The 12,272-nt window shown below is 42.5% G+C and overlaps 1 protein-coding gene across 1 annotated transcript; it reads right to left on the bottom strand.

Moving 5' to 3' along the window:
- Positions 1-445: 445 nt before the first annotated feature.
- Positions 446-9,935, bottom strand: LOC117558681 (5-hydroxytryptamine receptor 4-like; the record flags this gene model as incomplete). Its single annotated transcript, XM_034235025.1, has 2 exons — positions 446-1,009; positions 9,782-9,935. Coding segments are annotated over 2 exons (718 nt in total), but the record flags the coding sequence as incomplete, so codon positions are not given.
- Between the last annotated feature and the right edge of the window lie 2,337 nt (positions 9,936-12,272).

The raw sequence follows: 12,272 nt of genomic DNA, 5'->3' as shown, positions 1-12,272 counted from the left end.
GTTTAATGCAACAAAACGTTAAAATATCTCTTCAGCTTCGTTTAACCACAGACCCCATTTCAGGCTAACCAAAAACATATTCAGAAAACCTATAGAACTGATCCAGAAGTGGTGACATGCTGACCCATTCCCAGGTTTTAGGACTCATTCCTGCACCACTCGAAGACAGTCCAATCCACAACAATGATTACGGGGAACTTACTTGAGTTACACATTTTGTCAGGGCCAACTAAAGGCCTTGAGGATGAAATATTTTCAAATTCTTGAGTTTAATGCAACAAAACGTTAAAATATCTTCAGATTTTCTTAACCACAAACCCCATTTCAACAGACAAGTGATCAGGAAGTGGTGAAACACTGACTCATTTCCAGGTTTCAGGACTCATTCCTTCACCACGTGATGTCCTGAATGTTAAACCAATCCACAGCAATGATGAAGGGGAACTTACTTGACTACATGTGTGGAGCCGTTGATCTGCGTGGCCGTGCAGGGCGCTCCGGACCCCAGGATGGACGGCCGGCGGTACCTCTTCCTCCCGCAGCACAGGATGATGAGGAAGGCACGGCGGAAGGACTTGTTGAGGAAGGCGTAGAGGATGGGGTTGAGCATGGAGTTAATGTATCCCAGCCACAGGCAGGCGATCCACAGCTGCTCCGGCACCGCGTAGTCTATAAAGGGGTCCACCACGTTAGTGACGAAGAACGGCGCCCAACAGAGGCAGAAACAACCCATGATGATGCACAGAGTCTTGGCAGCTTTGGTCTCTGTTCGCATGCGGTGGTTTCGTTGATGGTCTATACCACCTCCTCCACCTCCTCCCGCCCGTTGCAAGATGCTGATCTGCAGGGCGTGGGCTCGAGCCGTGATGTAGATCCTCTGGTAGGCCAGCACCATGAGGACCAGCGGGATGTAGAAGGCCACCACGGAGCAGGTGAGGGCGTACGGTTTGTTCACCATGAAGATACAGGAGGTGGAGTTACTGCCCTCACTGTGGCGCCGCTGCTCGATCTGGAGAGGGGAGCGAGTTAGAAGAGTCAGAGATGGTGCTGATGTGTTGTTTAGGGGTGGTTAGTTCATTTTAGGGGTGAGCAATTAACCCTTAAATGGGAAAGCACATATATATATTGGAGAATTCATTGATTGTTATTTTCTATTGTGTTGGGAAAATAGTGAATGTCCTCTTCCAATATGAGAGTAACATGATAACAAAGGTATCAACTGTAGCTGTGAACATGACAGGATGTGTGATTACCTAGAAGAGCATCAGGACTGTTTGAGGCAGATGATAGCTATGTGATTAACATGATGATTCAGCCTCTATGGAGAGAGACATCAAGCATGCTCATTTCTGACGTGGAGCTAATCTGAAGTAACCATTGAATACTGCTTTCTATTCCTCCATCTTGTGACTGTGTAACTCCCTCTCTTGGATATCAGCTTGTGAAGGACACTGTTCAGGAACTATTGATGCTCTGTATGTGATGACTCCTTCCATTCTGGAGAGGATCACAGATACATGGATCCTGAGGTTCAAGCTTAAGCCGGGGACGAGGGAGAGTTCTCTAACATGATGTATCTAGGTCAACATTCTTTAAGACTTTTATTTTCCAACTTACACTTTGTATTTCAAGAGATGCATATTTCATATAATATTACACCTACGTTACACCGATATTACACTATATTTGACCCGTGTTACATAATGGACAAAGACTCAGGTAAATGTTTCTCCCAGGATACACATTTTTTTTAAGGGTTAATCCACATTTTTACGACTATCTCCGTAGTTTTCCACTTTTGCACACATTAGCCATTTAACTAGAGAGTCGCCTTCAAAATAAAAACATCTCTAATCAAAACAGGAATTTAGGCTTAAGAAGATATATGCAATAAATACAACAAACAGGGCCTTTACCTTTCTAGACTATAACAAAAGACAGAAATACACACCGGACACACACCGGACACACACCGGACACACACCGGGGACACACCGGACACACACCGGACACACACCGGACACACACCGGGGACACACCGGACACACACCGGACACACACCGGACACACACCGGACACACACCGGACACACACCGGACACACACCGGACACACACCGGACACACACCGGGGACACACCGGGGACACACCGGGGACACACCGGGGACACATGGTGATGTAGAGAAGACATCAAAAAGTGCATTTTGCTCGATAGGAGGTCTTTAACATATTCAAAAACATGTTCCCAATGGATGAATAACGTACGACTAAAACATGCTGCCCTGTAGTGAGGAAGCAAAAAACGACTCATCTTAATCACATTCACAGACATTCAACAACTCAAAGGTTGAACTCTGTGTTGAAACAAGTCCTATAAAAGCCTTTAGACTTCACAACAAGCCATTAGCCCCCCCCCCCTTTCAGATGAGTGTTCATAGTAGTTCGGCCCTGGGGGAGGCGCTGCTTGTCCTCATTCATCTCACTAAAGTCACATTACACATTCTCCTCCTCTATCATCTCATCTCTGTGGGGAAACTACGGCTCAGGGCCACGAGAGGAAGATCAGTCCATATCTCTGCAGTTTCCATTAATGGGTCCCGATTGTGCTTTTAGGGGGGTTTTAAGATCAGCATTAAAAAAATATACAAATTGACTGTGGAGATAAAAACGTCTATAAACTGTCTGACAAATAAACACTATATTGAAGGGCCGATGTTACAGTATACACAATATAAAGCAGGATATCATACATTAAGTGTGTAAGCGATGGAATAACAAATTACATATAAATGTACATTGTGAGTTTAAGTCCAGTTCTCCCTCTCCTGTAGTGTGTTCTATATGTTTAGTGCATGTCAATGGTCTACAGAGGCTAAAATCCCTGTGCTCCCTCCACGTGTCAAAGGGCACACTGGAAGCAGCTCGAGTCAATCATTCTGCAGAGATGAAATTGCCTTGATGAAAGAAGAACAAATCATCCAAAGAAGATCATATGGATGTTGTTCCTCTTTGAAGTGGAATATGTTCCGTCTTTATTAAAGTGGACTGATGATAATGAACTGAGCATGCTGTCTTTCAAACACATACAGATAGATGAAGATGGTATGAGTTTACAAATACACTTCCAACCTGCCTATGAAACATTTCGTTGTGCGAATCCATTAATCAATTAGCTCAGTCTGAATGGATTTGGCTTGGCATAAATAAGAGTTTGCCTTATTTACAAAAACAGTAGGAAACATTTTGAAATATACACAACGACCTGTTTGTGTGTCTGTTTTTTGGGTTGTTTTGTTCAGTTTTGGAGCCGCAGTTTGTGCCAGTGCTGAACGGCTACTCAGAATATGAAACAGCTTTAATTAGACCCGAAGAGACGCTGCTGCCATCCCTAACTATAGACTGCTGTACTGGCAAGGGTGTGTGTGTGTGTGTGTGTGTGTGTGTGTGTGTGTGTGTGTGTGTGTGTGTGTGTGTGTGTGTGTGTGTGTGTGTGTGTGTGTGTGTGTGTGTGTGTGTGTGTGTGTGTGTGTGTGTCACTGCAATGATGCCAAAAATGAGCCAGTCAGTCCTCCAGCTGACAGTCCGCTTGTAACTCAGCGAGGTAATTGTGATTGGGAAGTTTCACCACATCACACTACAGATCAACTGAAATCTTAGTAGTAGAAGTAGGTAAACATTTATTAATAATGTACCTTTTAAAAGCATCTGTTCCAAAATAAAAGCACCCAGGACGAGATATACATACAGAAAGGGAGCATGTGAAAAACAGACGTATACCAAAATGGAAGGGAAGCCAATCAACAGAACTGTAATTGTTGGATTATCATTTATTGGGAGATTTGGAGGCAAATATTGCAAATGTCCACTTTCATTTGAATAGCAATTCAGTGAGGGGCATCCATGTGAAGAGCTCGCTCATGTTAGCTACCTATCTTACAAGCTACCTAGCGAAAGTTAAGTATCTAGCTAGCTACGGCCAAATTGCTGGCTCTCGTTATTTTGATTATTGTTTAACACCCTATGGCTAAACGTGCAGTGCTGACCTGTGTCTACGTTCAGACTGTGAGAGACATTATTAAAACATGTTGACGTGTTTTTCTTCATACAGCATTAGCTCCTCACAGCTCCAAACATCAACGTTAACTCCCAAAGGTACATTATTTGGATAAAATCATCACATATTGGGAATCTAAAAGGTTAGTTTCTCACCTTAAAAAGTGTTTTTACTTAATAACTCTTCATTTAAAAGCTTAAAAGTAGGTTATTTGGCAGGTGGATAAACCTGGTGACGCTGTGCAATGTGTTAGCAATTAGGCTCTAACTGGAAGCACCATCACAAAATAAGAGCGAGTGAAGCATGAGGTGAGTACAGTAAGATGGAATTTAAGCTTCCATACCAAAACAATCTGGAAAAAGGGTCAATAAATCATTATCCTGCGACCTCTTGACAGAAGAAATGGCTTCACGGTGGAGATGAATTATGAGCAGTTCAACAAAAGATTGATTTTCCTACTTGGATTGTTTCATTTAAAATATTAAAAGCCTGAGGGGTAATAACTAGGGCCGGGACTTTAACGCGTTAATTAAGATTAATTAATTACACAAAAATTAACGCATTTTAATCGCACTTTAATCGCACTTATTTTTGCACAGCGGAACGTTTCTCACTGGATGAGTTTCAGGCGTACCGATTATACTGGAGCACCAACTAACGTTCATGACTTCAGCATGGGACTTCAAACAACAACAAACCACGGTGAACAATAGTCAAACATGAACGAACAAGCTGATGAGACCGCTTTGGTCGGCCCCGTGGATGGGAAATGTTGTTTTAAAAAACGGACGGATGGAAGCGTCGATAAGAGCACGGTTGTGTGCAAATTATGCAAAAAAGAATTTGCATATCACCGCAGCACATCAAGCCTCAAATATCACCTAAATGCAAAGCATGTAGCAGCTAGCGTGGACGTTAGCCCGACTCCGAGTACAAGGAACCACACCCTGACCCAACCCACACTCAACCAGATGACTGGTTTCAGGGCCAGGATAAGTAAGTCCACGTCTGAGAAAATAACCAGCTCACTGGATTGCACTCGACTGTAGACCACTTAGAGTGGTTGAAGATAAGGGGCTGCAAAAGGTACTCCAGATTGCATCGTCTGACGCAACATATGAGCTGCCATGCAGAAAGACAGTGACAAAAAGAATCCAGCAGCTTTATGACAATGAAAAGGAAGATAAAGAGAATTTATTGGAGAAAGCCGAATGTGTTGCCCTGACTGGGGATCATTGGACCTCGGTAAGCAATTCAAATTACCTCGGTGTGACGGCACACTTTATTGACATCAAGTGGCGTCTTCACTCATTTGCCTTGACCATCCAGAAGACCACCACTAGGCACTTTGCTGAAAACGTGGCAGAAGATTTTGAGTCTGTGGCAGAGGCCTGGGAAGTCACACTAAAAGTCACCACAATCGGAACAGACAGTGCCCGAACCATGATCGCTGCAATGAGACTGCTCACATTCCAGCACATGCCGTGTGTTGCTCACGTGTTGCAAAGGACCATCACAGTTTGCCTTGCTGACAGCGGGTTCACAGGCACATTGGCAAGATGTCGTAAGATAGAGGGGCATTTTAAACACAGCCCCTCAAACACAGAGGAACTGCACAAGGAGCAAACAGAACTAGAACAAGACAAAGAGCCACTGATACAGGATGTTTCCACAAGGTGGAATTCAACACTGTTTATGATCTCTCGTCTGCTGAAGAACCAAGAGGCTGTGAAGGCTACTCTAGCCAAACAGAAGCACAAGCTCACCATGTTGACTACAGCAGAGTGGGACAGACTGCAGAGGCTCGAGACCCTCCTTAAACCATGCAGGTAAACACCCACCAACTGTTTTATTAATGGGATTAATTCATCATTGCTGTCCCTTGAAAAACGTTGTGAATTGACTATGATTGTGCAGTATAAATTAAATTGCTTTTCCAAAATGTATTGTACTGAATATCAATATCACTATGACTATAGTATAAAGTTGCTACTGTTTTTAATCTACTATTAATTGGTACAATAATAAATCACTTTCCTAAACTATCCACTGCAGATATGTGACTGAGCTCCTTGGGGTGAGACTTATGTCTCGTGCTCTGTTGTGTTACCTGCTCTCCGCCACCTGACCCGCATCATGGAGGTCTCAGATGACGACCCAGCCTATGTGGTGAGGTTCAAGGCTGCCTTTAAAAAGGACCTGTCTCAACGCCAAGATGCACTCAACCATGGATGGCTCAGGGTGGCTACAGCACTCGACCCGCGCTTTAAGGTAACATGTGTAATGGTCTTCTTTGTTTTTCTCTTTTCTTGCTTTTTGACCTCCTTTCCCCTGCCCCCCCCTCTTTTTCCCTCCCCCCTCTTTCTTTCTATCGAATAACAATATGATGGGAACCATGTACGAAAATGAATTTCACCCACCTTTTTACTCTGTAAATCTGTGATGTGACAATAAACCTGATTCTGATTCTGATTCTAAGGACCTAAAGTGTCTACCAAGAGGAGAGCGAGGAGGGGTGTGGACCAGCGTTGAGGCACTGCTGCAAAAAGAACCAGACAGAGCCACTCCAGAACCCACAGAGGAGCCAGCAAGGAAGAGGAGCTTCCTGCTGTTTAATTCAGACTCTGAATCAGAGGATGAAGAGGGGCCCAACGGGGCTCTGGGCCGCTACAGGGCAGAGCCCACCATCAGTGAGACAGACTGCCCACTGCAGTGGTGGTCCACTCATGAGGGGGCCCATCCACAGCTTTCTGCCCTGGCCCGCAAGTATCTGGGCAGCCCTGCCACTTCTGTCCCTTGCGAGAGACTTTTCTCACTGGCAGGTAACATAGTTCAAAAGAAGAGGGCAGCCTTGAGCTCTGAAAATGTGAACAGGCTAGTTTGTCTCAGCAACTGGCTGAAAGAGAAGCAGAATAAGTAGTCTTAGAGGTATCCTGAGGCCAATGGGCTTGTTACTGAAATGTTGATCAAACAGTGGCCTATGCAACAGAGATTTTATTTTTCATCAGGATATTGGAAGAATAGGAGGGATTGAGGTCAATCACTGGCACTTTTTTATTTTATTTTAAATGGTACACTTGATGTTGAACTATTTATTATGTTGTTGGTGCAACTGGCACTTTATGTTGAACTGTTTATTGTTTTGGCCAAGGTTATTGAGATAGTTGGACTGAAATTGATTAGATTTTTTAAATCAACAAAGTCTGTTATGGCCTCTGAAGCAAGAGAGATGTTTTCGAATAGTCAGGGTTTCCAATGTTCTAAATGTACTAGAAAGTATTGTGTTTTACTTAAAAAAGTACCACCTTGAAAAAAAATAAACAATGTTTTGTTGCTTAAGCTTATGTATTCAGTCATTATTCAATGGTATATAAAATCCATGTGAAAATTGCTTCTCACTGTTCTCAGGTCAAATATGTATATTTGATTAAAAATGCGATTAATTTCGATTAATTAATTACAAAGCCTCTAATTAATTAGATTAATTTTTTTAATCGAGTCCCAGCTCTAGTAATAACGTATCAAAGAGTTAACATGAAAAAAAAAGCTATATTTAGAACAATGTTTTTATTATTATGGGGTTTTTCTGGAAAGATTGAGGGCGCTAACGTAACGTCTGGTCAGAATTATGGCCCCGCCCACTTTCTGGTGGAATGCTGTTTGCATCCAATCAGAAAGTGTGAAGAGCATCGCATGAGGTTTCAATAAAGTCACGTAGCAGAAAAATGCTGTAGTAACGTAATGTATGAATATTAATGAATATCTCTGTTTTTCTAGCGGGCGCTAACGTAACGTCCGGTCAAAATTAAGCCCCGCCCACTTTCCGATGCAAATGCTGCATTAGAGCGAAGCGGAAAGCTGCTGAGTCATATATCGCTCCTCAAACAACAAATACATCCAGAGGTTTCTTCACTTCCTCTACGGAAAAAAGGACATAAAAGAAACTCAGAAATCTCACTTTCAGGACATCCATCCCATAATTATTCTCCGTAAAAACTAACATGTCTCTGCCGTCTGACGCTCTGTTTGATACTCATATTTCTGGAGTACAAACTATCGAAATATCAAAAAAATATAAATAGAAAATGTTTAATCTAAATCTATAAAAAAATGTTTGATACAAATTCAATATAATTTTAAAAGAAAATACCCAAAAAATCTAAATCCGAGAAAAAACCAAATCTAAAATTAATAATCAAAATCCCCAAAATGTGTTTTTTACACCGTTTTTGAGGAACAGAAATATTGTGTTCTGGCATCACTTTAACATTTTACGGGGAAAATCTGCATTTTGGTTTGAGGGCGCTGACAAAACCATGCATAGCATTGAAAGGCAGATTTGTATTAAATGTATTTTAATATATATATATATTTTTTATAAATATATATAATAGATTTTGATGTCAAATGTGAATAACAATATAAAAGGCTTCTGGCGCAGAGGTTTCAAATGTTGAGATATTTCTGTTTTCAGTCATAGAACGGAGTATTGCAGATTACAGGTTGTTTTGTAGGGAGGCGTGTGGCGCAGTGGCCTAGTGTGTTGGTGTTGGGACAGGTTCAAACCCCACTGCAGTCAGCATGTCGTTGCTCCTGTGGGGATTGTCCACAGTATAGAGTAAGTAAGTCGCTTTGGATAAAAGCGTCTAACATGTAATGTAATGTTTCATTTAATGCTCGCAGGCAAAGAGTTGGACACAGCTTGTTGGATTCAAACATTTAGATAATTAGATTACTGTCGGTAGGCGCAGACAAAACCCTCGGATTTAACATTTCTTTCTGTAAATTTGGTGAGAAAATGTCATTTCATTTTGACCAACTTTTAAAATGTGATCCTGGCATCACTTTGGTAGAATCTCTCCTCTAATACCTTCATCTTTCTTTTGCATTTCGCACCAGAATCTGTATTTCCATCCCTCCTTATGAACTGGCATCCTATAAACAAACCTTCCTGCACAAGAAACACATTCATTCGTTAAATACATTTCCAGACTGAAATACAGAAACCACTTAACTTTGAGTCCTCTGTGTCAGTGGCCTTTGTTTCTCTCTCTGATGTGTTGATGTTGTTGTCATGGCAACACATGACGCATTTCTTCTGTCTTGTAAACAATAACATTTCTGCGAGTCTATCATTTATTTGTTTCGGTGAATGTGGACACGTGGTGTTTATGTAAAGCATGTATTGTTACGATTCTGTTCTCCTCTCAACTCAATGTTCAAGTCAACCAGCATTTAAACCAATGTTCAGACTGATGCAATGCATTATGGGACTATTAGATAGTGAGAAATGTGGGTTTTGGGTTAATGAGAGGTGATTTTAGCCTCTGAATGTTTCTGTTTAATAGAGGAACTCTCTCCAATTCCAGACTCGTTCATATTTATTACACAGCTTATTTGAATACTCGATTCTAATTGGTCAATTTGGACATTTCAGAGGTCTGTTATTGTTTGCTAACCAACCGTTGCTAAGGAGGACCATATCAATACGCAGAAAGAAAGTCCGGTTGATTTAATGTCAGCTGATTATGTTTTCATCAATGATCGCCCAAACAGGCCTTACATGTCTTATATTGTCAGACTTCATTTCATCTGAATGTATCTGATGCACGCACACACACACACACACACACACACACACCCACACACACACACACACACACACACACACACACACACACACACACACACACACACACACACACACACACACACACACACTGCTCACCAGGTGGTCGATGCCGATGCTGTTCCAGCCCTGCATGATGGGCAGGAAGGAGATGAAGGTGGGGATGGACCAGCAGCCCCCAATCATCAGAGCCACTCTCAGGGGGGTCATCTTGTTCCTGTAGACCAGCGGCTGGCAGCAGATAGCGTAGTACCTGCAGACCACAGAGAAGGGACCACCAATTAATGCCCCGGTCACACGAGGACGAAAACGGCTAAACGTAGGATTAACGCAAACGCAATCGCAAAAAAGCTTCCGTCCACACGCAAAATTCACCGGATAGTGTCTGTCCACACGAGACCGCTCCGTTTAGCTCCAACCGCTGGAGAAGCTGCAGTACATGCAGGAGCCTGTACGTGGCGCTGTAACTTCCTCCACAGAAGCAGAAGAAGCATGGTTGTCATGGTTGCCCTTCTGTTTATTCTCCGCGGTGGGGGCCGAGGGAACCGGGCAGAGTTGTTCGCCAGTCAACGTGAATTCAAGTTTAAATCTTCCGACAAAATTATAAAAGTGCCGGTCAAAGGTCTTCTTTGTTATTTATTGAGCTTTAAAACAAATGAATAACGAATCTATATATTATAATAATAAAATACACGGAGCCTCTCTTTTTCCACCCTCTCTTCGGACAGCGTCAGTGTCTGTCTCATGCAGCAGCTGATCCAGTAATGAGTGACCCGGCCGACAGTACAAATAAACATATTTATAACTAGTTTAGGTAGTTTGAGAGGTGTCTCCGTCCTGTCAGATTAGACTTCACTCGCGTTTATGTCCATATCGAGAGAAAGATAAATAATCTGAGTTCAGTGTGCAGAGGTGGGGAGAGGCGGGGCTATTGCCTCATCATTATCAGAAAATGATCGTATAGGGCGCACACACGGAGCTGTTTGACCCCCCAGAGCGTTGCGTATGCCGTTCTATCCACCTTGGGACCCGTTATCGTTTCCGCAGTCGTTTAGTGCCGTATTCGGTCGTCCTCGTGTGGCCGAACGGTCTATATGACACTAAACAGTAACGCAAACGACCGTTTTCGTCCTCGTGTGGCCGGGGCATTACGTGTGTGCCTGTGTGCCTGTGTGTGTGTGTGTGTGTGTGTGTGTGTGTGTGTGTGTGTGTGTGTGTGTGTCTCTCTTCCCCTGATTGTCTGTCCTCACATGCAGCATCTCCCAGGTGATCCCAATCCCTCGTCAGCATGGATGTCAATGTGTGTGTAACATGATATTGTTTAGTGTTGACCCTTTCTGTGTTATTAAACCATATTTCGTTTTTTTGAGTTTGTTTTCTCTTTTATTGATTTTTTTCACCGTTTATTCAAAGAGTCCCTATTCGGCTCTTTGTAGCGTTCCCTCTCCTGTAATGTGGTCTACATGTTTTAATACATGTAAATGGTCTGCAGAGGCTAAAATGTCTCACTTCTTCACTAAATACGGACATCACTTCAGGTGATTGAGTGATATCCTGTTATGTAACCACGTCTGTAATATGACCCAGCTTTTGGTTTCGCACGGTGCACAAACGCTGGTTTAAAGTTCAGTGTGTGAGTTATCCATCGCCTAGTCTCCGTCCTTTGGAGGATGTTCACGCTCTTAGTATTAAAGCTTTTTGCTCTGAGCATCTAATAATGATGTAGACATGTTTACCTTGGAGTTAGTTCAAATCCTGCTGCATTTCAGACGCTAAAGCATGGCTTAACTGTGAAGCTGTGGCAATGAGTCTTTTCTTTCTGTACCGTTTAACCTTCATTTGACTCTAATAGTTATACCGTGTGTTCCTTTTTATGAATATCAGAACGTCTTGGTTTCAATTTGCCATTTCTGCAGCTTATGTGAAATCTAAAAATAACATTTTAAATGACAAATAACTACCCTGACATTATCACTGTCCATCTCAGTAATTTCCTCTCCTTAAGACTATTAGTCAGGCGGGGGTTGAATGGCAGCTGGAGACGAGATATTTATTTTGTTAAGTGCTGCATCTTATTCTTCATCACGGTTATTATTCACACGCACCTACGCTTGCTCACAAAATGCATCTCGTGGTAAACCTTCACCATGTCTTTACAGGCTTGGGAAGGATTACATTCAACAGGAGTATAATCAGGTTTTTTCTTATTTTGATATACTTCATTAATCCCCGTGGGGAAATGGTTTATCTGCATTTGACCCATCCTGTGTTAGGAGCAGTGTGCTGCCATTTCGAACGGCGCCCGGGGAGCAGTGTTGGGAACGGTGCCTTGCTCAGGGACACCTCGGTAGCACTTGGTCTTTCCGGGGACTTGAACTGGTGACCTTCCAGTTGCCGAGCCAAGTCCCTATCGACTTCACCACCTGGTTACAAACAAAGTAACTGTATTCCCTTTATGGGCATAGATATGTCTCATAATTATTTGTGTGAACATAAAAATAATTCGTGTGTAAATATGTGATTTGTAAATTTAAAACAACATCCACAAATGCATTTAAAAGATTTGCAAACTCACAAATACATTTGCAGT

The sequence above is a fragment of the Gymnodraco acuticeps genome, unplaced genomic scaffold (assembly GCF_902827175.1).
Source record: "Gymnodraco acuticeps unplaced genomic scaffold, fGymAcu1.1, whole genome shotgun sequence".
Lineage (NCBI taxonomy): Eukaryota > Metazoa > Chordata > Actinopteri > Perciformes > Bathydraconidae > Gymnodraco > Gymnodraco acuticeps.
The sequence above is the reverse complement of the archived record's forward strand: the minus strand, read 5'-3'. Positions and strand labels throughout refer to the sequence as shown.